This window comes from Salmo trutta, chromosome 20, assembly GCF_901001165.1.
Source record: "Salmo trutta chromosome 20, fSalTru1.1, whole genome shotgun sequence".
In the NCBI taxonomy this organism is placed as follows: domain Eukaryota; kingdom Metazoa; phylum Chordata; class Actinopteri; order Salmoniformes; family Salmonidae; genus Salmo; species Salmo trutta.
This window is the reverse complement of record NC_042976.1, coordinates 9021003-9043767: the sequence shown is the minus strand read 5'-3', so window position 1 is coordinate 9043767 and position 22765 is coordinate 9021003. Positions and strand designations below refer to the sequence as shown.

General features: G+C 47.3%; 1 protein-coding gene across 3 annotated transcripts in view; it reads left to right on the top strand.

Annotated features, from left to right (window-relative positions):
* Window positions 1-13510, top strand: part of LOC115155521 (aryl hydrocarbon receptor) — a 67882-nt gene extending 54372 nt beyond the window's left edge. The window contains exons 4-12 of one of the 3 annotated variants that reach the window (XM_029702200.1): window positions 840-929; window positions 7714-7834; window positions 8027-8166; window positions 8726-8928; window positions 9196-9305; window positions 9403-9544; window positions 9680-11651; window positions 11846-11880; window positions 11911-13510. In XM_029702200.1, coding sequence (XP_029558060.1) covers window positions 840-929; window positions 7714-7834; window positions 8027-8166; window positions 8726-8928; window positions 9196-9305; window positions 9403-9544; window positions 9680-11651; window positions 11846-11880; window positions 11911-12046 — 2949 coding nt within the window. In that variant the 3' untranslated portion in view covers window positions 12047-13510. Of the gene's footprint in view, window positions 1-839; window positions 930-7713; window positions 7835-8026; window positions 8167-8725; window positions 8929-9195; window positions 9306-9402; window positions 9545-9679; window positions 11652-11845 lie in introns of all 3 variants that reach the window. The other 2 variants (XM_029702199.1, XM_029702198.1) reach the window with 2 other exon arrangements.
* The last annotated feature ends 9255 nt before the right edge of the window (window positions 13511-22765 follow it).

Here is a 22765-nt window from a genome sequence, read left to right as displayed (position 1 = left end):
GGGAATAGAGCGGGGAACCAGACAGATATAGGGGAGGTAATGACAGAGGTGATTGAGTCCAATAATCACTGATGCGCGTGACGGGGAGAAGGCAGGTGTGTGTAATGATGATGGCAGGAGTGCACAATGCTGGGTAGCCTGGCACCCTCATGCGCCGGGGAGATGGAGCAGGCGTGACACCCATAGTAAACAAGTTGCCAGATTATAATACCCATGTAGTCAACAGGTTGCCAGATTATAATACCCCCATAGTAAACAAGTTGCTAGATTACAATACCCCTGTAGTAAACAGGTTGCTAGATTATAATCCCCCTATAGTAAACAGTTGCCAGATTACAATACCCCTGTAGTCAACAGGTTGCCAGATTACAATACCCCTGTAGTAAACAGGTTGCCAGATTATAATACCCCATAGATAACAGGTTGCCAGATTATAATACCCCCATAGTAAACAGGTTGCCAGATTATAATACCCCCGTCGTAAACAGGTTGTCAGATTATAATACCCCCATAGTAAACAGGTTGCCAGATTATAATACCCATGTAGTCAACAGGTTACCAGATTATAATACCCCCATAGTAAACAGGTTGTCAGATTATAATACCCCCATCGTAAACAGGTTGCCAGATTATAATACCCCGTAGTAAACAGGTTGCCAGATTATAATACCCCCGTAGTAAACAGGTTGCCAGATTATAAAACCCCCACATGAACAAAATGTCTTCTTTAATGCAACCCTGTCATTAATGCGTTTGTTTTTGTAGCTCGTCTGGAGCAGTGAAGGTGAAATGTTATATAGTGAGAGTGTACTGTATTAACACTGTATCTGGTCTTGCAGGCTCTGAATGGCTTTGTGCTGGTGGTCACAGCTGAGGGACATGTGTTCTATGCCTCTCCTACTATCCAAGACTACCTGGGCTTCCATCAGGTAACTACTAGTAGTGAGTGCATACGCCAGGGTTGTGGGAATCGAACCCACAACCCAGCTCCATGCTCTACCAACTCCAACACCATGCTCTACCAACTGAGCCACATGGGATATCACATCACATCTGTAACACAACTGTAACAACATCACATCTCTAACATAACACAACTGTAACAACATCACATATGTAACATAACACAAAACAACATCGCATCTGTAACATACAGTGGTTTGTGAAAGTATTCACCCCCTTGGCATTTTTCCTATTTTGTTGCCTTGCACCCTGGAATTTTGTATCATTTGATTTACACAACATGCCTACCACTTTGAAGATGCAAAATATTTTTTGGGGTGAAACAAACAAGAAATAAGACCAAAAAACTGAACTTGAGCGCACATAACTATTCACCCCCCCCCCCCCCATGTCAATACTTTGTAGAGCCACCTTTTGCAGCAATTACCGCTGCAAGTTTCTTGGGGTATGTCTCTATAAACTTGGCACATCTAGCCACTGGGATTTTTGCCCATTCTTCAAGGCAAAACTGCTCCAGCTCCTTCAAGTTGGATGGGTTCCGCTGGTGTACAGCAATCTTTAAGTCATACCACAGATTCTCAATTGGATTGAGACCTGGGATTTGACTAGGCCATTCCAAGAAATTTAAATGTTTCCCCTTAAACCACTCGAGTGTTGCTTTAGCAGTATGCTTAGGGTCATTGTCCTGCTGGGAGGTGAACCTCCGTCCCAGTCTCAAATCTCTGGAAGACTGAAACAGTTTTCTCTCAAGAATTTCTCCGTATTTAGCGCCGTCCATCATTCCTTCAATTCTGACCAGTTTCCCAGTCCCTGCCGATGAAAAACATCCCCACAGCATGATGCTGCGGATGGTGTTCTCGGGGTGATGGGAGATGTTGGGTTTGCACCAGACATAGCGTTTTCCTTGATGGCCAAAAGCTCAATTTTAGTCTCATCTGACCAGAGTACATTCTTCCATATGTTTGGGGAGTCTCCCACGTGCCTTTTGGCGAACACCGAATGTGTTTGCTTATTTTTTTCTTTAAGCAATGGCTTTTTTTCTGGCCACTCTTCCGTAAATCCCAGCTCTGTGGAGTGTACAGCTTAAAGTGGTCCAATGGACAGATACTCCAATCTCTGCTGTGGTGCTTTGCAGCTCCTTCAGGGTTATCTTTGGCCTCTTTGTTGCCTCTCTGATTAATGCCCTTCTTGCCTGGTCTGTGAGTTTTGGTGGGCGGCCCTCTCTTGGCAGGTTTGTTGTGGTGCCATATTCTTTAAATATTTTAATAATGGATTTAATGGCGCTCTGTGGGATGTTCAAAGTTTCTGATATTTTTTTATAACCTAGCCCTAATCTGTTCTCCACAACTTTGTCCCTGACCTGTTTGGAGAGCTCCTTGGTCTTCATAGTGCCACTTGCTTGGTGGTGCCCCCTTGCTTAGTGGTGTTGCAGACTCTGGGGCCTTTCAGAACATGTGTATATACAGTTGAAGTCGGAAGTTTACATACACCTTAGCCAAATACATTTAAACTAAGTTCTTCACAGTTCCTGACATTTAATCAGAGTAGAAATTCCCTGTCTTAGGTCAGTTAGGATCACCACTTTATTTTAAGAATGTCAAATGTCAGAATAATACTAGAGAGAATTATCTATTTCAGCTTTTATTTCTTCATCACATTCCCAGTGGGTCAGAAGTTTACATACACTCAATTAGTATTTGGTAGCATTGCCTTTAAATTGTTTAACTTGTATCAAATGTTTCGGGAAGCCTTCCACAAGCTTCCCACAATAAGTTGGGTGAATTTTGGCCCATTCCTCCTGACAGAGCTGGTGTAACTGAGTCAGGTTTGTAGGCCTGCTTGCTCGCACACGCTTTTTCAGTTCTGCCCACAAATTTTCTATAGGATTGAGGTCGGCTTTGTGATGGCCACTCCAATACCTTGACTTTGTTGTCCTTAAGTCATTTTGCCACAACTTTGGCAGTATGCTTGGGATCATTGTCCATGTGGAATACCCATTTGCATCAAGCTTTAACTTCCTGACTGATGTCTTGATGTTGCTTCAATATATCCACATAATTTTCCCCTCCTCATGATGACATCTATTTTGTGATGTGCACCAGTCACTCCTGCAGCAAAGCACCCCCACAACATGATGCTGCCACTCCCGTGCTTCACGGTTGGGATGGTGTTCTTCAGCTTGCAAGCCTCCTCCTTTTTCTTCCAAACAAACAATGGTCATTATGGCCAAACAGTTTTATTTTTGTTTCATCAGAACAGAGGACATTACTCCAAAAAGTACTATCTTTGTCCCCATGTGCAGTTGCAAACCATTGTCTGGCTTTTTTATGGCGGTTTTGGAGCAGTGGCTTCTTCCTTGCTGAACGGCCTTTCAGCTTATGTCGACATAGGACTCGTTTTACTGTGGATATAGATACTTTTGTACCTGTTTCCTCCAGCATCTTCACAAGGTCCTTTGCTGTTGTTCTGGGATTGATTTGCACTTTTCGCACCAAAGTACGTTCATCTCTAGGAGAGAGAACGCGTCTCCTTCCTGAGCGGTATGACGGCTGCGTCGTCCCATGGTGTTTATACTTGTGTACTATTGTTTGTACAGATGAATGTGGTACCTTTAGGCGTTTGGAAATTGCTCCCAAGGATGAACCAAACTTGTGGAGGTCTACAATTGTTTTTCTGAGGTCTTGGCTGATTTCTTTTGATTTTCCCATGATGTCAAGCAAAGAGGCACTGAGTTTGAAGGTAGGCCTTTAAATACATCCACAGGTACACCTCCAATTGACTCAAATTATGTCAATTAGCCTATCAGAATCTTCTAAAGCCATGACATCATTTTCTGGAATTTCCCAAGCTGTTTAAAGGCACAGTGAACTTAGTGTATGTAAACCTCTGACCCACTGGAATTGTGATACAGTGAGTTATAAGTGAAATAATCTGTCTGTAAACAATTGTTGGAAAAATTACTTGTGTCATGCACAAAGTAGATGTCCTAACCGACTTTCCAAAACTATAGTTTGTTAACAAAAAATGAGTTTTAATGAGTCCAACCTCAGTGTATGCAAACTTACGACTTCAACTGTATACTGAGCTCATGTGACACTTAGATTGCACGCAGGTGGACTTTATTTAACTAATTATGTGACTTCTGAAGGTAATTGGTTGCACCATATCTTATTTAGGGGCTTCATAGCAAAGGGGGTGAATACATATGCACCCACCACTTTTCAGTTTATTTTTTTAATTTTAAATTTTTTGAAAAAAAGTTTTTTTTTTTTTCATTTCACTTCACCAATTTAGACTATTTTGTGTATGTCCATTACATAAAATCCAAATAAAAATAAATTTAAATTACAGGTTGTAATGCAACAAAATAGGAAAAATGCCAAGGAGTTGAATTCTTTTGCAAGGCACTATAACATCACATCATATCTGTAACATAACAACATCACGTCACATCTAAAACATCACATTTGTAACATAACAGAACTACAGTGGGGGAAAAAAGTATTTGATCCCCTGCTGATTTTGTACGTTTGCCCACTGACAAAGAAATGATCAGTCTATAATTTTAATGGTAGCTTTATTTGAACAGTGAGAGACAGAATAACAACAAAAAAATCCAGAAAAACGCATGTCATAAATGTTATAAATTGATTTGCATTTTAATGAGGGAAATAAGTATTTGACCACTCTGCAAAACATGACTTAGTACTTGGTGGCAAAACCCTTGTTGGCAATCACAGAGGTCAGACGTTTCTTGTAGTTGGCAACCAGGTTTGCACACATCTCAGGAGGGATTTTGTCCCACTCCTCTTTGCAGATCTTCTCCAAGTCATTAAGGTTTCAAGGCTGACGTTTGGCAACTCGAACCTTCAGCTCGCTCCACAGATTTTCTATGGGATTAAGGTCTGGAGACCGGCTAGGCCACTCCAGGACCTTAATGTGCTTCTTCTTGAGCCTCTCCTTTGTTGCCTTGGCCGTGTGTTTTGGGTCATTATCATGCTGGATCACCCATCCACGACCCATTTTCAATGCCCTGGCTGAGGGAAGGAGGTTCTCACCCAAGATTTGACGGTACATGGCCCCGTCCATCGTCCCTTTGATGCGGTGAAGTTGTCCTGTCCCCTCAGCAGAAAAACAACCCCAAAGCATAATGTTTCCACCTCCATGTTTGACGGTGGGGATGGTGTTCTTGTGGTCATAGGCAGCATTCCTCCTCCTCCAAACACGGCGAGTTGAGTTGATGCCAAAGAGCTCCATTTCGGTCTCATCTGACCACAACACTTTCACCCAGTTGTCCTCTGAATCATTCAGATGTTCATTGGCAAACTTCAGACGGGCATGTATATGTGCTTTCTTGAGCAGGGGGACCTTGCGGGCGCTGCAGGATTTCAGTCCTTCACGGCGTAGTGTGTTACCAATTGTTTTCTTGGTGACTATGGTCCCAGCTGCCTTGAGATCATTGACAAGATCCTCCCGTGTAGTTCTGGGCTGATTCCTCACCCTTCTCATGATCATTGCAACTCCACGAGGTGAGATCTTGCATGGAGCCCCAGGCCGAGGGAGGTTAACAGTTCTTTTGTGTTTCTTCCATTTGCGAATAATCGCACCAACTGTTGTCACCTTCTCACCAAGTTGCTTGGAGATGGTCTTGTAGCCCATACCAGCCTTGTGTAGGTCTACAATCTTGTCCCTGACATCCTTGGAGAGCTCTTTGGTCTTGGCCATGGTGGAGAGTTTGGAATCTGATTGATTGATTGCTTCTGTGGACAGGTGTCTTTTATACAGGTAACAAGCTGAGATTAGGAGCACTCCCTTTAAGAGTGTGCTCCTAATCTCAGCTCGTTACCTGTATAAAAGACACCTGGGAGCCAGAAATCTTTCTGATTGAGAGGGGGTCAAATACTTATTTCCCTCATTAAAATGCAAATCAATTTATAACATTTTTGACATGTGTTTTTCTGGATTTTTTTGTTGTTATTCTGTCTCTCACTGTTGAAATAGACCTACCATTAAAATTATAGACTGAGCATTTCTTTGTCAGTGGGCAAACGTACAAAATCAGCAGGGGATCAAATACTTTTTTCCCTCACTGTATAACAACATCACATCTGTAAACCATGGTCGTCATCTCTGCATAATCTCTCTTAATAAAACCCTGCTGGAAAAAAGAAAGAATTATCATGAAGATTGATATTGATATTGAGATACAAAGACAAGACATTTGAATGGAGAAAACAGATTACCAGGGAACAACGTAGCAGCACATTTAGGTATTAGGGGGATAAAATTGGCTTTTGTTGAATCTCTGCTCTGGATAGTTGAATCCTTTTGAGAATCAACTTTCTAAGAGACAGAGGGCCAAGAAAAACATGTTGTTAACCAGATCAACCTTCTAAGAGACAGAGAGACAAGAGTAACATGTTGTTAACATGTGTGAGCAAGGCAAGTCACCATCTTTGGTGGAGAGCTAAGCCCACTACATAACTTGGTAAGAATCCACATTTCCATGTATCATCAAAGAAAGCGAATGTGCAACTCAACCACCTGTTAACGAACCAAAATAGGCAAGGTGTTGAAGGAAGTGTCTTGCAGCAAATTTGCAGTTGCGCTTCGCCTTTCTCCAGGTAATTATTGTTTGACAATTCCTTATGTAGTCATGACCTTGTCTTCCACAGAGGAAGAGAGATGCCATTGTTGTGGATGTACTAGGTCACTCCAAACTGAACTACATGATCTACTGTAGCAGGTGTGCATATAGTACATATGTAGTACGTACAGTACGATCCATATAGTATGATTCCAGACCCTTAACACAGTACTGAGGCGTACATTTAGAAAAATATGTGGCTAATCTTAAGTAGCCAAGTAACTTGCAACCAAACATACTGTACATAGAACCGGGACGACGTCTTTTAACAAAAATAGATCAAAGACGATGAATAATCAGTATTTGTTCTCCCCAACGGTATAGTTATACACTATAGGGTATTTTCAATGTGTCTTTAATACCCTGCTTTGTAGTTTACTTTGACCCTTTATGAGTTGTCACTCATGGACTGTCCCCACCGGGTGATCAGCACAACAGACACACCCAGAGCTTACTGTGTTTCCCACTTAGGCCATAAATCACAAGGCAAACAGTGTTTATAGTTGTTGGATTATAGTTAGGGTTATGGTTCGCTTAAAGCCTTTCACATTCGTTTTTCAGTAGAAATGCATTGTTTCAGTTAATTCAGTTTGACCGAGGCAAAATGTATGAGTGCCGTCTGACTGATGGGCTATGTGGCAATGTGATGTTACTCTGTTGGGTTCCAACTTCCAAGAGTCCGCTTTGGCTTTGACCACAAACCTCATAGTTCCTTTTGTTCTAAGAGAAACTTCTAAGTAACAAGTGAATCACATGAAACCAGGAACAAAGTGTCCATTGCCCACTTCAGACTTGTGGCTTCAGGGTTTGTTTGTAACAGACATGCTTTTGTAAGACTTCATACATTGTCCATTACATTGTCGGTATAGTTTTTCAGGGGTGGGCAACACAGTTGCAAGTCCTACTAAAGTCCTATTAGTTATCCATTCCCGTGGAGACTACAAGTGAATTACCCATGTCACTAAGAAGCCCTGATACGGCTTGTAAACACCATTATTATTATGCCTCTACAATAACAATGGAGGCTACAGCCATAGTCATAAACTAGATTTAACTTTGGAGTTCAGTCGTTGAGTTTTCCCTCTCTCTTTGTCTGTCTGTAGTCAGACGTGGTCCACCAGAGTGTGTTTGAGCTAATCCACACAGACGACAGAGCCACGTTCAGACGACAGCTTCACTTTGCCCTCAACCCCAAGCCCTTTGACCCAGAGCAGGGAGGAGACGGTGAGTGACCTGGAGGGAATGGGTTGTGGACAGTTTGGGTCATTTTTTTTCAGTGGATTTTAGTGGAAGTCATCGATTGATGTCAATGGGAGCATGTTCGAGCTAGGTGTGTTTATTTCAAGTTAAGATTTGGCCCATGTTTTTGATGATAAGCTCTCATTTTACGATCTTTCACCACATTTCTATGTTTAGGCATGGCGAGCAGCAGTGACATCACCAGGAACATCGTGACCTATAACCCTGAGCAGCTCCCACCAGAGAACTCCTCCTTCCTGGAGAGGAACTTTGTGTGTCGCTTCCGCTGCCTCCTGGACAACTCCTCTGGCTTCCTGGTGAGTCTCATCTATAGGGCTGTAGAGAAAACATCCACTTTGTATTGTCACCAGAAAGTACTTCCTACACTATATTGTGTCAAAAGAACACACACCAGCACTGTTGATGAATATGACAGTATGATGTGAGTGGTGGATCTTGGCAAAGTTTGGCAAAACTTTTTATACAATCAATCACTAGCCACATTTCAGATCAATCACTAGCTAAGTTTCAGATCAATCACTATCACTAGCCATGTTTCAGATCAATCACTAGCCACATTTCAGATCAATCACTGGCTAAGTTTCAGATCAATCACTATCACTAGCCACGTTTCAGATCAAGCACTAGCCACGTTTCAGATCAAGCACTAGCCACGTTTCAGATCAAGCACTAGCCACGTTTCAGATCAATCACTAGCCACGTTTCAGATCAATCACTTGCCACGTTTCAGATCAATCACTAGCCACGTTTCAGATCAATCACTAGCCACGTTTCAGATCAATCACTAGCCACATTTCAGATCAATCACTAGCTAAGTTTAAGAGTCTAACATACCTTTGTTCTCCTCATATCCAGGCTCTGAACTTCCAGGGGCGTCTGAAGTTCCTCCATGGCCAGAGCATGCTGGGGGATGACGGGACGCGCAGCCAGCCCAGGTTGGGCCTGTTCACCATCGCCACCCCTGTCCACGCCCCATCCATATTGGAGATCAGAAGCAAGACAATCTTCTTCCAGACCAAACACAAGCTTGACTTCACCCCCACGGGTGTCGATGCCAGGTGACTAAAGGCCTGAAACTAATTCTCACTGGGTCTCAAAAAAAGTTGGCAGGCTTACATTTAGGAAGGAAGTATGCTAACATTTAATCTAAGTGCCTTGATCAAATGTAGGACTTGATCAAAATGGAACTGTTTTTAAAATGTCACTATTTCACTTTTCTATTCAACATGTTTGAGGGATGACTTCACAAGTGAACATTATGTGTAATGTGCTGTACTTTCCACTAACGCTAACACGGTGTGGCTTGCCCTGTCGTCTCTCTACAGGGGGAAGGTTGTCCTGGGATACTCAGAGATTGAGTTGTGTATGAGAGGCTCTGGGTATCAGTTCATCCACGCAGCTGATATGATGTACTGTGCAGATAACCATGTCAGAAGTACGTTTACAATGGGTTCATAATAACTCTCTAGCAATTATTTGTTTGATCATTATTTCTGTATGCTTATCTAATGATATGAATATTTTTCCCACAGTGATTAAGACAGGAGAGAGTGGTCTGACCACTTTCAGACTGCTGCAGAAGACAGGGTGCTGGGTCTGGGTCCAGTCAAATGCCAGGCTTGTCTACAAAGGAGGAAGGCCCGACTTCATCATCGCACGCCAGAGAGCTTTACTGTGAGTAATTAATATCTGAAAGTACAATCTGTCTGCATCATCATTGACTTTCATTTCATTGTGTCTCAAAATATATGATTGTATCATTCATTCATTCATTCATTCATATGATTTTCTCTCTCTGTATCCCTTTAGTAATTCTGAGGGAGAGGAGAATCTACGCCAGAGGAAGATGCAACTGCCCTTCAGCTTCACCACCGGGGAGGCCCTGCTGTATGAGACTGGCCCCACTCTGGATGCCACTGAGTTCCAAACCAACCCCCCAAAAATCTGCAATGTGGAGTCTCTGGACCCCCAGTCTCTACTGGGCTCTTTACTAAAGCAGGACGAGTCCATCTACACCCAGCCCCAGGAGCCTCAGCTACCCATAGACCAGGTATTCATGGACAGCCGAGCGCTCACCAACGTGGCTTGTAACTCCTGGCAGAGTAGCATGGAGCCCCAGGGGCCCGACGTGGATGATGATGGTGATAGCCCCAGGGAGGTCAAGCAGGAGGGGGCGTTGGTGGCCATGATCGATGCCCTGGAGAGGATGGCGCAGGATGGGGACCTGTGTGCGGCGCTGCAGGGAATGGATGTGGGTACGGCGGAGCTGATGGAGTGGGAGAGCACCCTCCTCAGGCTGAGCCAGGACTCCAACGGGACCGGGAGCGGGGACACCTCCCTAGACCTGGATGACATCATGACCAACGACATCTTCTCTTACGTGGAGGAAGCCTTGTTCAAGGAGAGCAGTGAGGGGAGCGGTAACCAGCCCAACTGCTCCACCATGATCAACCACAACCCTAACCTGTTCACAGCGGTGCTTGACAACAACAACCAGGGTGAACCATTCACAGGAGTGGTCAGCCCTACAGGTGCCGGACAGTGCAAGCCCGGGTTGCTTGACAAATTCAGCTTTGTCCAAAATGGCTCCGCAGTGAATAATCTAAATGGTATCAGCCACAGTCAGGTAACAGGCAACAGAGCAGTTGGTTTGGCAGGACAGATCCAGGCAGGACAGATCCAGGCAGGACAGATCCAGGCAGGACAGATCCAGGCAGGACAGAACCAGGCAGGACAGAACCAGGCAGGACAGAACCAGGCAGGACAGATCCAGGCAGGACAGATCCAGGCAGGACAGAACCAGGCAGGACCACAGCAGGTGTTCAAGAGCACCCAGAGGCTCTCCCACTTCGGCCCCCAGATTCCTCAGACGGGCCTGAACATCCCCATCCTGCAGCAGCTACAGCTCAACGACATCTTCACCCCCTCTCTGGAGCTCCCCGAGCTCAGTAACCCACATAGCTCAGGCCAGAATGAGTCTGTCACGTTTAGCACTAGCATGTCTGGATCCTGTGCTCAGGCACCAAACAACCACATTGGAAGCCCTCAGATCATCGCTGGCCAGGTCCAATCTAACCAGCCACCTGCACAGCGTTTCCCTCATAATGGCTTGCCAGCTGCAATGGCACCAAACGGACCAGAGGAGATCTCTGTTCCACAGTCCAACCATCTACCACCTATTCTGGTGGATGCTTGGGCATCTTTGATTCCCAGTAATGGCTTTGTTTCACCCCAGATTGCCTGCAGTGCACCATTTCAGTCACTAAAAACCCAGAAAGCGCCGCAGTGGCCCCAGAACCAGCAGCATCAGCTACCACCCCCCGCCAGCACAATGAAGAATGGACACCAATTCATCCCAGACTGTCACAGTCAAGCCACAGAGACCCAAAGAGTCCCTCTCACAGGCCTTTGGCCACAGAACACCAACGGACTGTACCACCAACCCCAGCAGGGGCGATTGGCCAACGGCCAGCCTGCTCCAACCGGCAGCTGCATGTTTGAGAACGTCTCACCCCCCCTCCCCAACAGAAACAGTCACATAGATGGCACCAGGCTGCCCCCCCCCTCGTCTGTATGCCAGAGGAGGATGGTGGACCCCCAGGACCAGAGCTACTTCCAGTGGGGCCCCAGTGAACCAGTGGTGGGCACGTCAGCCATCATCCAGGACAACACCGGAATCAGCTTTCCATCTCGCCCGCTGGTGGCCAACATCACCACCCCTGAGAGCCTACTGGCCATGCAGCAGTACCTGGCTGGACGCAACAGAGTCGGACAGACACAGGTAACTATGCCCCCTCTCTCTGTTGTGGATGGAGCAATGACTTTTTCCTTACCACATAACCTGGTTCTACTGGTCATGTCACGTGGTTAGGAAAACTCAGGGCCCTAACTAGTTATGACGTAATTTATTGATATTAATAATTGTTACTTTATGAAACAAGCCAGGCTCTATTTGTCATACTTTTTCCTCAACAGATCCCAAGCCTCTGTGTTGTAGACAGCAATGGAACATTCTCCTCACCCCCACTTGTCAATGGAACATTCTCCTCACCCCCACTTGTCAATGGAACATTCTCCTCACCCCCACTTGTCAATGGAACATTCTCCTCAGCCCCCCTTGTCAATGGAACCATGTGCTTTACAGACCACAACCAAACCAACTATTGCGACTTCTAAACATGAGTCACATGTTACGGTGTAAAAATTATGGACAAATGAGGAGGAAGCCATCCATGCATCTATTCATCCATCCATCCATCCGTACACATTCAAAGACAACACTCTGCCTTAAGAGCTGTCTCAGGGAGGGTGTCGTGAAGACAAGCCATCTCCTAGTCAAACACACCATTCATCTCCCCATATCAGTGTTTGCAGGAAATACAAGGACTCTTTTGATTAAGCACTTGTCACTTCTGTCAGCAATGGAACAAAAAGCAGCAACTTTACATGGAACTTTTTTTCTTTTTTGTCTTTTGTTTTGTTTGTTGTTGCCTTGTCTTTGATTTTATTACTGTGGAAAAAACAGTATCTGTCACAACTTCAATGATAGGAATGAAGTATGAATCCTCACTGGTGAATTTGGCTTGTGTTATAATGGCTTTTTAGAGTCGTGCCCAATTCCCAAAATGATTTCTATGTATAAATGAAGCAGGACGTATTCATTTCTTTTTACATTTGTTTCTTCTCACATTATAGTTGGATGGTGACAGGACACCATTCAAGTTTTAACTCGTGGAAAAACATACAAAAAACTGATATTGTACTCAGAGATTAAAAATAAAGGTATAACATCCTCAATTTATGTATGGAGTGTAGGGTTGCAAAATTCTGTGAACTTTTTGATAAATTCCCTAATTTTCACAAAATCCCGGTTGGAGAATTCCTTGAATCAGGAGGGAATAAGCAGGAAATCCAGAATCCTCCAACCAGGGAAAACCAGGGAATTTATTGAAAGTTCCTGGAATTTTGCAACCCTAATGAAGTGTAAATACAGAAAAGGCCTCTATATTATTATAAAGATATTATTGTTTTTATTATGTGAGTGTGTTATGGCTGTGATGAATATGACTGTGTGTACATGGGTGTGTTCCTGTTTGTGTTTGCTTGTTCTGAAGAATGAATGAAGCAGTGTACAAATAGACTTTCTGAGGAAAAAGCAACGTATTTCATTGAAATGTCTGCATTGGTTGCAGAGTAGGCTATAAAGAACCAAATTATGTGCTTTCAGATTATACTCCTTGTAATGCTATTGGTATCCAAATGTCATTGCAATTTAACAATAGTCTGATATAGTACGTTGATAATGCTATATCAATAGTATTCAATCCATTTTTAGTTGTTTCTTTGTTTTATCTAAACTTCACTGAGCCATACGCTAACTTGTGGTAATTTTTTTACTTGAGTTTTTTGTTCGTAATACCATTTGTGGAGGAATGTGGGTCTTAGTACTGCATGTTAAGGACACTCAGGAGTTATACAGTCGCAAGTGAAAGTCTACACACCACTTGCACAGTCTTCACATTTTGCTACCTTAAAATCTAAAAAGGGATTACATCACATTTTTTTCCTACCGATCGAAACAATCTACTCCACATTTTCAAAGTGAAAGAAAAATGTATAAAAAATAAATACAAAACAAAGATGTTTTGATTGCGTATGTCTTCGCAGCCGAGGGTTAATACTTAATACTTTTTTTTGTAATTTTTCTCTCCCCAATTTCGTGGTATCCAATTTGTAGTTATAATCTTGTCTCATTGCTGCAACTCCCCTACGGACTCGGGAAAGGCAAAGGTTGAGAGCCATGCGTCCTCCAAACACGACCCTGCCAAGCCGCACTGCTTCTTGACACACTGCTCACTTAACCCGGAAGCCAGCCGCACCAACTGACGACCGATGTCAGCTTGCAGGTGCCCGGCCGGTCTCAAGGAGTCGGTAGAGCACGATGAGACAAGGAAATCCCAGCCGGCCAAACATTCCCCGAACCCGGACGACACTGGGCCGGGCCAAACCCTCCCCTAACCCGGACGACGCTGGGCCAAACCCTCCCCTAACCCGGACGACGCTGGGCCAAACCCTCCTCTAACCCGGACGACGCTGGGCCAAACCCTCCCCTAACCTGGATGACGCTAGGCAAATTGTGCGCTGCTTCATGGGTCTCCCGGTCACGGCCGGCTGTCACACAGCCTGGGATCGAAACCGAGGCTGTAGTGACGCCACTGCAGTGCAGTGCCTTAGACCGCTGCACCACTTGGGAGGCCCCGGTGGAACACCTTTGATAATCATTACAGCTGTGAATTATTTTGAATAAGATTATACCAACTTTTAGAGAAACATATACTCATTGTTTATGTCAAAATTGCTCAAGGTCTGTAAATTTGTTTAGGAATCATTGATCGGCAGCCATATTCAAACCTTGTCTCTGATTGTCAAGCAAATTTAAGTCAGGGCTAAGGAACACTCAAGAACACTCAACACCTATTGGTAAGCCATTCTGGTGTCTTTGGCATTAACATTTTTGTAACTGTGCCGCTGAAAATAAAACTCAATTCCAGGGTTTTCCTCTAACTTTTTACCTTTGCTCTTTTCATCTTTCTTTTGGTCCTGACAAACTCCCCAGTTCCTACTAGTGACAAGCATACCCATAACATGAAGCTTCCACCACAATACTTGAAAATACAGACGGTTTGGATTGGATTTGACAAAAACCTGTAGTTTTTTTATTTAGGCCAAAAAGTGATTTATTTGCCTGTTGTCTTGCAGTATTACTTTAGAGCCTTGTTGCAACCAGAATGGATGATTTGTAATGGATATTTTAACACAGGCTTCCTTCTTTTCACCTTATCATACAGGCCAGTAATGTGGAGTGAATGTAATGTTGTTGATCCTCTGTATTTTCAAGTATTGTGGTGGCAGCATCATGTTATGGGTATGCTTGTCATGGCAGTGGCTGGGGAGTTTGTCACGATCAAAATAAATATAAAAGGAGCAAAGCCCAGGTAAAAAGCTAGAGGAAAACCAGCCTCAGTCTTCTTACCTAACCCTGGGATAGATTTTAAAATTTCTGTCGGACAATTACACAAAGTCAAATGCCAAAGACACACCAGTATGCCTTTCCAATAGGTGTTGAGTGGTCCTGAATGGTCTCAGTCCTGACTTAAATCTGCTCAAATCAGAAACAAGATTTGAATATTGCTGCGCATCAATGATTCCCAACCAAATGTACTGTGCTTGAGAAATTTTTACAAAAACAATGGATACGCAGTATGTTGCCCTAAGAGTAGTAGAATCTTATTCAAAATTATTCACAGCTTTAATGGCTGGCAAAGGTGCTTCCACCAATGATCAACTCTGTGGTGTGAAGACATACGCAATCAAGACATCTTTCTTTTATTTGTAATTAATTAGGAACATTTTCTATAATTTTTTTTTCAATTTGAAAACGTGGCGTAGGTTGTGTACATCAATAGGAAAAAATGTGTAATCCAATTTTTAGATAACATTTTAATGTGAAGGAGTGTGCAGACTTTCACTAGGCACTGTAGGTCCTAGAAGTCTAGTGTAGTAACCATGGTTACTATAGACATGGGACTGGAAGTAGAACTTCCCACGAGTCCACCATGTTCATCAGCATATTCGACAAATGGAACTTCCCATTTAGTCCAATGTCAGTCTATGATTGACAGTAACATGACAGGTCCTCCCGTTGTAAAGGCCCCTTGACACTGAAGTCTCCCGTCATCACTTTGACTCCTCCCTCAAAGGCATCTGAGGCTAAATCAATATGGCTGCCCACCTTTTATTTCCCTTGACCTATTTCCTCATTCTGCTCATATGAAAAGATAAGACAGGGGAGGGGAATATGGCAGAAACTAAACCCGGCCAACTAGAGGGCCTCTCCTGCCAAACTGCTCTCACTGATTCAGTTCTCTCAGCTCAATAAGGCAGAGTTACACATATCAAAGGGAGCTGTTATATGTATTGGGTGTATTCACATTTAGCTTTGCTTTTGAATTGTATTTAGCAACTTTTCTCATGCTTTTTGCTTCACCAAGCTGATTTATAATATAATGGGTGTCAAGTTTTCAAAGCGCCTGCCTTGAAATGTTAATAAAGTTCCTTGTATCAAAGTTGATATAAAAGAAAGGGAAGGGTATACATTATATATCACCCCTATGGTTGCAAAATTCAGGGAACTTTCAATACATTTCCTGGTTTTCCAGAAATCCTTGTTGGAGGATTCCAGATTTCCTGCTTATTCCTTCCTGATTCCGGGAATCCTCCAACTGGGATTTCAGGGAAAACCTGGGAATTTATTGAAAGTTCCCAGATTTTGCCACCTTAATCCACCCCCTGCTATATATCTATTCGTTAAGCTTACTCTTCAACAGTCTCTGACATCAGGCAGTTGCAGAGTTCAGCATCAATATATTATGAATATTTCAGTTTTTGCATTTGTTTGTCGTATGTTTGGTTATTTCATGTTGTTATTATGTCTCGTGGCCTTACGACATCTGTTAGACATTTATTCTCCTTGGAAATATTTGTCTCCACATAAATATTTAATTTAGTGTAGTTCACTTGTATTTAGGCAAGTATAGCGTATGAAATGTATTGATATTTACCACCTTATATTCTTACCTTATATTCTCAATTGTAAAATTAATTCTCATAAAAAATATTTCTAATAACTTACTAACGTGTTACTTGGTCTTTATTAAAGTGCAATACTTCTGTTGGACACTGGAGGGCGCATCTTTTTACTGTTGACTGAATAATATCATCTTAATGACCTATGTAAACAAATATCACCCCACACTGCCCATCCAAACCCCTCTTTATGGATCTGCATGAGTTGAACTTACACCGAAAGGACTTCTATCATAAATTGTTTTATTTTTTATTGAAAATAAGAATTTGTTCTTAACTGACTTGCCTAGTTAAATAAAGGTAAAAAAATTAAAAATAATTAGAGTGCAACTACCCCAGCCTACATAAGAGCATTGAGTAAAGTATCTAGAGACTGTGACTCGCATGTGATGAGAGGAGAAGGGGATATGAGAGGAGAGGGTGGTCCCTGGGACTGGTTATGTCTAAACACACAACCTCTCTCTCACAACCTAGCAACCTCCTTATGGCACTGGGATTTCAGCTCTCCCTTTGGCTTGACGTTTCAGAGTAAATAAATAAACAAACAAATTAACCGACAAACAACTAAACAAAACTGCCTGGTCCCCGCTCAGTGAATACAGGGAAGGTCAATAATATCATCAGTCACCATTTGGTTATGTCTGCTCAGAGTAGTGCATTCCACTGACAGTTTTGAAATGTTAGTGACAGGTTGGTTGCTGTGGTTGATATTCATTTTCCCCAGTCAGAGTACTTCCTTGAGTTGCTGAAATATAGTCAACATAAATTGAATTATTAGGACCGTTATACTCACAAGATGTACCAGATCAGTAAATGTATAGGTACTCTATAGATTCATCATAGATTCATCATAGGTCATCTATAAATCTATTGGTACAAAGCCAGTGAGAGGGGGGGGGCAGGGGAGGGGAGGGGAGAGGAGAAGATGAAAGGAGAGAAGGGTAGGGGAGGGGAGAGGAGGGGAGGAGGAAAGGTGGAGAGGAAAGGAGGAGAGGAGGAAAAGAGTAGGGGGGAGAGGATATGAGGGGAAAGAGGAGAGGATGAAAGGAGAGGAGGGTAGGGGAAGGTAGAGGAGGGGAGGATGAGGTGGAGAGGAGGAGAGGAAAGGAGGAGAGGAGGAAGAGAGTGGGGGAGAGGATATGAGGGGAAAGAGGAGAGGAGAGGAGAGGATGTTCCCTGGGACTGGTTATGTCTAAACACACAACCTCTCTCTGGCTGACCTAGCAAACACTCCTTATGGCACTGGGATTTCAGCTCTCCCTTTGGCTTGATGTTTCAGAGTAAATAAATAAACAAACAAATTAACCGACAAACAACTAAACAAAACTGCCTGGTCCCCGCTCAGTGAATACAGGGATGGTCAATAATATCATCAGTCACCATTTGGTTATGTCTGCTCAGAGTAGTGCATTCCACTGACAGTTTTGAAATGTTAGTGACAGGTTGGTTGCTGTGGTTGATATGAATGTTTTATAGCATAAGTTTCCAGCAACAAACCCAACTATCTATGTGGTGTATTGAGAAACAAAAGTCTCTGCCCTACATACATGATCCTATATGTCTCTGTCTTCTTCACATAATACAGGATATAGGCAGTGGTGTAAAGTAACACAGGATATGGATCCTGCTCCCTCCCAGCACAGGATGTAGGCCCTGCTCCCTCCCAGCACAGGATATAGGCCCTGCTCCCTCCCAGCACAGGATATGGGCCCTGCTCCATCCCAGCTCAGGATATGGGTCCTGCTCCCTCCCAGCTCAGGATATGGGCCCTGCTCCCTCCCAGCTCAGGATGTAGGCCCTGCTCCCTCCCAGCTCAGGATATGGGTCCTGCTCCCTCCCAGCTCAGGATATGGGCCCTGCTCCCTCCCAGCTCAGGATGTAGGCCCTGCTCCCTCCCAGCTCAGGATATGGGCCCTGCTCCCTCCCAGCTCAGGATGTAGGCCCTGCTCCCTCCCAGCTCAGGATATGGGTCCCTGCTCCCTCCCAGCTCAGGATATGGGCCCTGCTCCCTCCCAGCTCAGGATGTAGGCCCTGCTCCCTCCCAGCTCAGGATATGGGCCCTGCTCCCTCCCAGCTCAGGATGTAGGCCCTGCTCCCTCCCAGCTCAGGATATGGGTCCTGCTCCCTCCCAGCTCAGGATATGGGCCCTGCTCCCTCCCAGCTCAGGATGTAGGCCCTGCTCCCTCCCAGCTCAGGATATGGGCCCTGCTCCCTCCCAGCTCAGGATGTAGGCCCTGCTCCCTCCCAGCTCAGGATATGGGGCCTGCTCCCTCCCAGCTCAGGATGTAGGCCCTGCTCCCTCCCAGCTCAGGATGTAGGTCCTGCTCCCTCCCAGCTCAGGATATGGGTCCTGCTCCCTCCCAGCTCAGGATGTAGGTCCTGCTCCCTCCCAGCTCAGGATGTAGGTCCTGCTCCCTCCCAGCTCAGGATGTAGGTCCTGCTCCCTCCCAGCTCAGGATGTAGGTCCTGCTCCCTCCCAGCTCAGGATATGGGTCCTGCTCCCTCCCAGCTCAGGATATGGGCCCTGCTCCCTCCCAGCTCAGGATGTAGGCCCTGCTCCCTCCCAGCTCAGGATATGGGTCCTGCTCCCTCCCAGCTCAGGATGTAGGCCCTGCTCCCTCCCAGCTCAGGATGTAGGTCCTGCTCCCTCCCAGCTCAGGATATGGGTCCTGCTCCCTCCCAGCTCAGGATATGGGTCCTGCTCCCTCCCAGCTCAGGATGTGGTCCTGCTCCCTCCCAGCTCAGGATATGGGTCCTGCTCCCTCCCAGCTCAGGATATGGGTCCTGCTCCCTCCCAGCTCAGGATATGGGTCCTGCTCCCTCCCAGCTCAGGATATGGGCCCTGCTCCCTCCCAGCTCAGGATATGGGTCCTGCTCCCTCCCAGCTCAGGATATGGGTCCTGCTCCTCCCAGCTCAGGATGTAGGCCCTGCTCCCTCCCAGCTCAGGATGTAGGCCCTGCTCCCTCCCAGCTCAGGATATGGGTCCTGCTCCCTCCCAGCTCAGGATAGTGGGTTCTGCTCCCCCTCCCCAGCTCAGGATAGTGGGTTCCTGCTCCCTCCCAGCTCAGGACTATGGGTCCTGCTCCCTCCAGCTCAGGATATGGGTTCCTGCTCCCTCCCAGCTCAGGATATGGGTCCTGCTCCCTCCCAGCTCAGGATAGTGGGTCCTGCTCCCTCCCAGCTCAGGATAGTGGGTCCTGCTCCCTCCCAGCTCAGGATATGGGTCCTGCTCCCTCCCAGCTCAGGATATGGGTCCTGCTCCCTCCCAGCTCAGGATATAGGGTCCCTGCTCCCTCCCAGCTCAGGATAGTAGGGTCCTGCTCCCTCCCAGCTCAGGATATGGGTCCTGCTCCCTCCCAGCTAGGATATGGGTCCTGCTCCCTCCCAGCTCAGGATATGGGTCCTGCTCCCTCCCAGCTCAGGATATGGGTCCCTGCTCCCTCCCAGCTCAGGATATGGGTCCTGCTCCCTCCCAGCTCAGGATATGGGTCCTGCTCCCTCCCAGCTCAGGATATGGGTCCTGCTCCTCCCAGCTCAGGATATGGGTCCTGCTCCCTCCCAGCTCAGGATGTGGGTCCTGCTCCCTCCCAGCTCAGGATATGGGTCCTGCTCCCTCCCAGCTCAGGATATGGGTCCTGCTCCCTCCCAGCTCAGGATATGGGTCCTGCTCCCTCCCAGCTCAGGATATAGGCCCTGCTCCCTCCCCAGCTCAGGATATGGGTCCTGCTCCCTCCCAGCTCAGGATATGGGGTCCTGCTCCCTCCCAGCTCAGGATATGGGCCCTGCTCCCTCCCAGCTCAGGATGTAGGCCCTGCTCCCTCCCAGCTCAGGATATGGGCCCTGCTCCCTCCCAGCTCAGGATGTAGGCCCTGCTCCCTCCCAGCTCAGGATATGGGCCCTGCTCCCTCCCAGCTCAGGATGTGGGCCCTGCTCCCTCCCAGCTCAGGATGTAGGCCCTGCTCCCTCCCAGCTCAGGATATGGGCCCTGCTCCCTCCCAGCTCAGGATGTAGGCCCTGCTCCCTCCCAGCTCAGGATATGGGTCCTGCTCCCTCCCAGCTCAGGATGTAGGCCCTGCTCCCTCCCAGCTCAGGATGTAGGTCCTGCTCCCTCCCAGCTCAGGATATGGGTCCTGCTCCCTCCCAGCTCAGGATGTAGGTCCTGCTCCCTCCCAGCTCAGGATGTAGGTCCTGCTCCCTCCCAGCTCAGGATGTAGGTCCTGCTCCCTCCCAGCTCAGGATGTAGGTCCTGCTCCCTCCCAGCTCAGGATATGGGTCCTGCTCCCTCCCAGCTCAGGATATGGGCCCTGCTCCCTCCCAGCTCAGGATGTAGGTCCTGCTCCCTCCCAGCTCAGGATATGGGTCCTGCTCCCTCCCAGCTCAGGATGTAGGCCCTGCTCCCTCCCAGCTCAGGATGTAGGTCCTGCTCCCTCCCAGCTCAGGATATGGGTCCTGCTCCCTCCCAGCTCAGGATATGGGTCCTGCTCCCTCCCAGCTCAGGATGTGGGTCCTGCTCCCTCCCAGCTCAGGATATGGGTCCTGCTCCCTCCCAGCTCAGGATATGGGTCCTGCTCCCTCCCAGCTCAGGATATGGGTCCTGCTCCCTCCCAGCTCAGGATATGGGCCCTGCTCCCTCCCAGCTCAGGATATGGGTCCTGCTCCTCCCAGCTCAGGATATGGGTCCTGCTCCCTCCCAGCTCAGGATGTAGGCCCTGCTCCCTCCCAGCTCAGGATGTAGGCCCTGCTCCCTCCCAGCTCAGGATATGGGTCCTGCTCCCTCCCAGCTCAGGATATGGGTCCTGCTCCCTCCCAGCTCAGGATGTGGGTTCTGCTCCCTCCCAGCTCAGGATATGGGTCCTGCTCCCTCCCAGCTCAGGATTATGGGTCCTGCTCCCTCCCAGCTCAGGATATGGTCCTGCTCCCTCCCAGCTCAGGATATGGGTCCTGCTCCCTCCCAGCTCAGGATATGGGTCCTGCTCCCTCCCAGCTCAGGATATGGGTCCTGCTCCCTCCCAGCTCAGGATATGGGTCCTGCTCCCTCCCAGCTCAGGATATGGGTCCTGCTCCCTCCCAGCTCAGGATGTAGGCCCTGCTCCCTCCCAGCTCAGGATATGGGTCCTGCTCCCTCCCAGCTCAGGATATGGGTCCTGCTCCCTCCCAGCTCAGGATATGGGTCCTGCTCCCTCCCAGCTCAGGATATGGGTCCTGCTCCCTCCCAGCTCAGGTATGGGTCCTGCTCCCTCATTCTCTGCTCTGCTCCCTCCCAGCTCAGGATATGGGTCCTGCCCCTCCCAGCTCAGGATATGGGTCCTGCTCCCCCCAGCTCAGGATATGGGTCCTGCTCCCCCTCCCGCTCAGGATATGGGTCCTGCTCCTCCCAGCTCAGGATTGGGTCCTGCTCCCTCCCAGCTCAGGATATGGGTCCTGCTCCCTCCCAGCTCAGGATATGGGTCCTGCTCCCTCCCAGCTCAGGATATGGGTCCTGCTCCCTCCCAGCTCAGGATATGGGTCCTGCTCCCTCCCAGCTCAGGATATGGGTCCTGCTCCCTCCCAGCTCAGGATATGGGTCCTGCTCCCTCCCAGCTCAGGATATGGGTTCCTGCTCCCTCCCAGCTCAGGATATGGGTCCTGCTCCCTCCCAGCTCAGGATTATGGGTCCTGCTCCCTCCCAGCTCAGGATATGTCCGGCTCCATCCCAGCTCAGATATGGGTCCTGCTCCCTCCCAGCTCAGGATATGGGTCCTGCTCCCTCCCAGCTCAGGATATGGGTCCTGCTCCCTCCCAGCTCAGGATATGGGTCCTGCTCCCTCCCAGCTCAGGATATGGGTCCCTGCTCCCTCCCAGCTCAGGATATGGGTCCTGCTCCCTCCCAGCTCAGGATAGGGTCCTGTCTCCCTCCCAGCTCAGGATATGGGCCCTGCTCCCTCCCAGCTCAGGATATGGGTCCTGCTCCCTCCCAGCTCAGGATATGGGTCCTGCTCCCTCCCAGCTCAGGATATGGGTCTGCTCCCTCCCAGCTCAGGATATGGGTCCTGCTCCCCTCCCAGCTCAGGATATGTAGGCCCTGCTCCCTCCCGCTCAGGATATGGGTCCCTGCCCTCCAGCTCAGGATATGGGTCCTGCTCCCTCCCAGCTCAGGATGTAGGCCCTGCTCCCTCCCAGCTCAGGATATGGGCCTGCTCCCTCCCAGCTCAGGATATGTCCTGCTCCCTCCCAGCTCAGGATATGGGCCCTGCTCCTCCCAGCTCAGG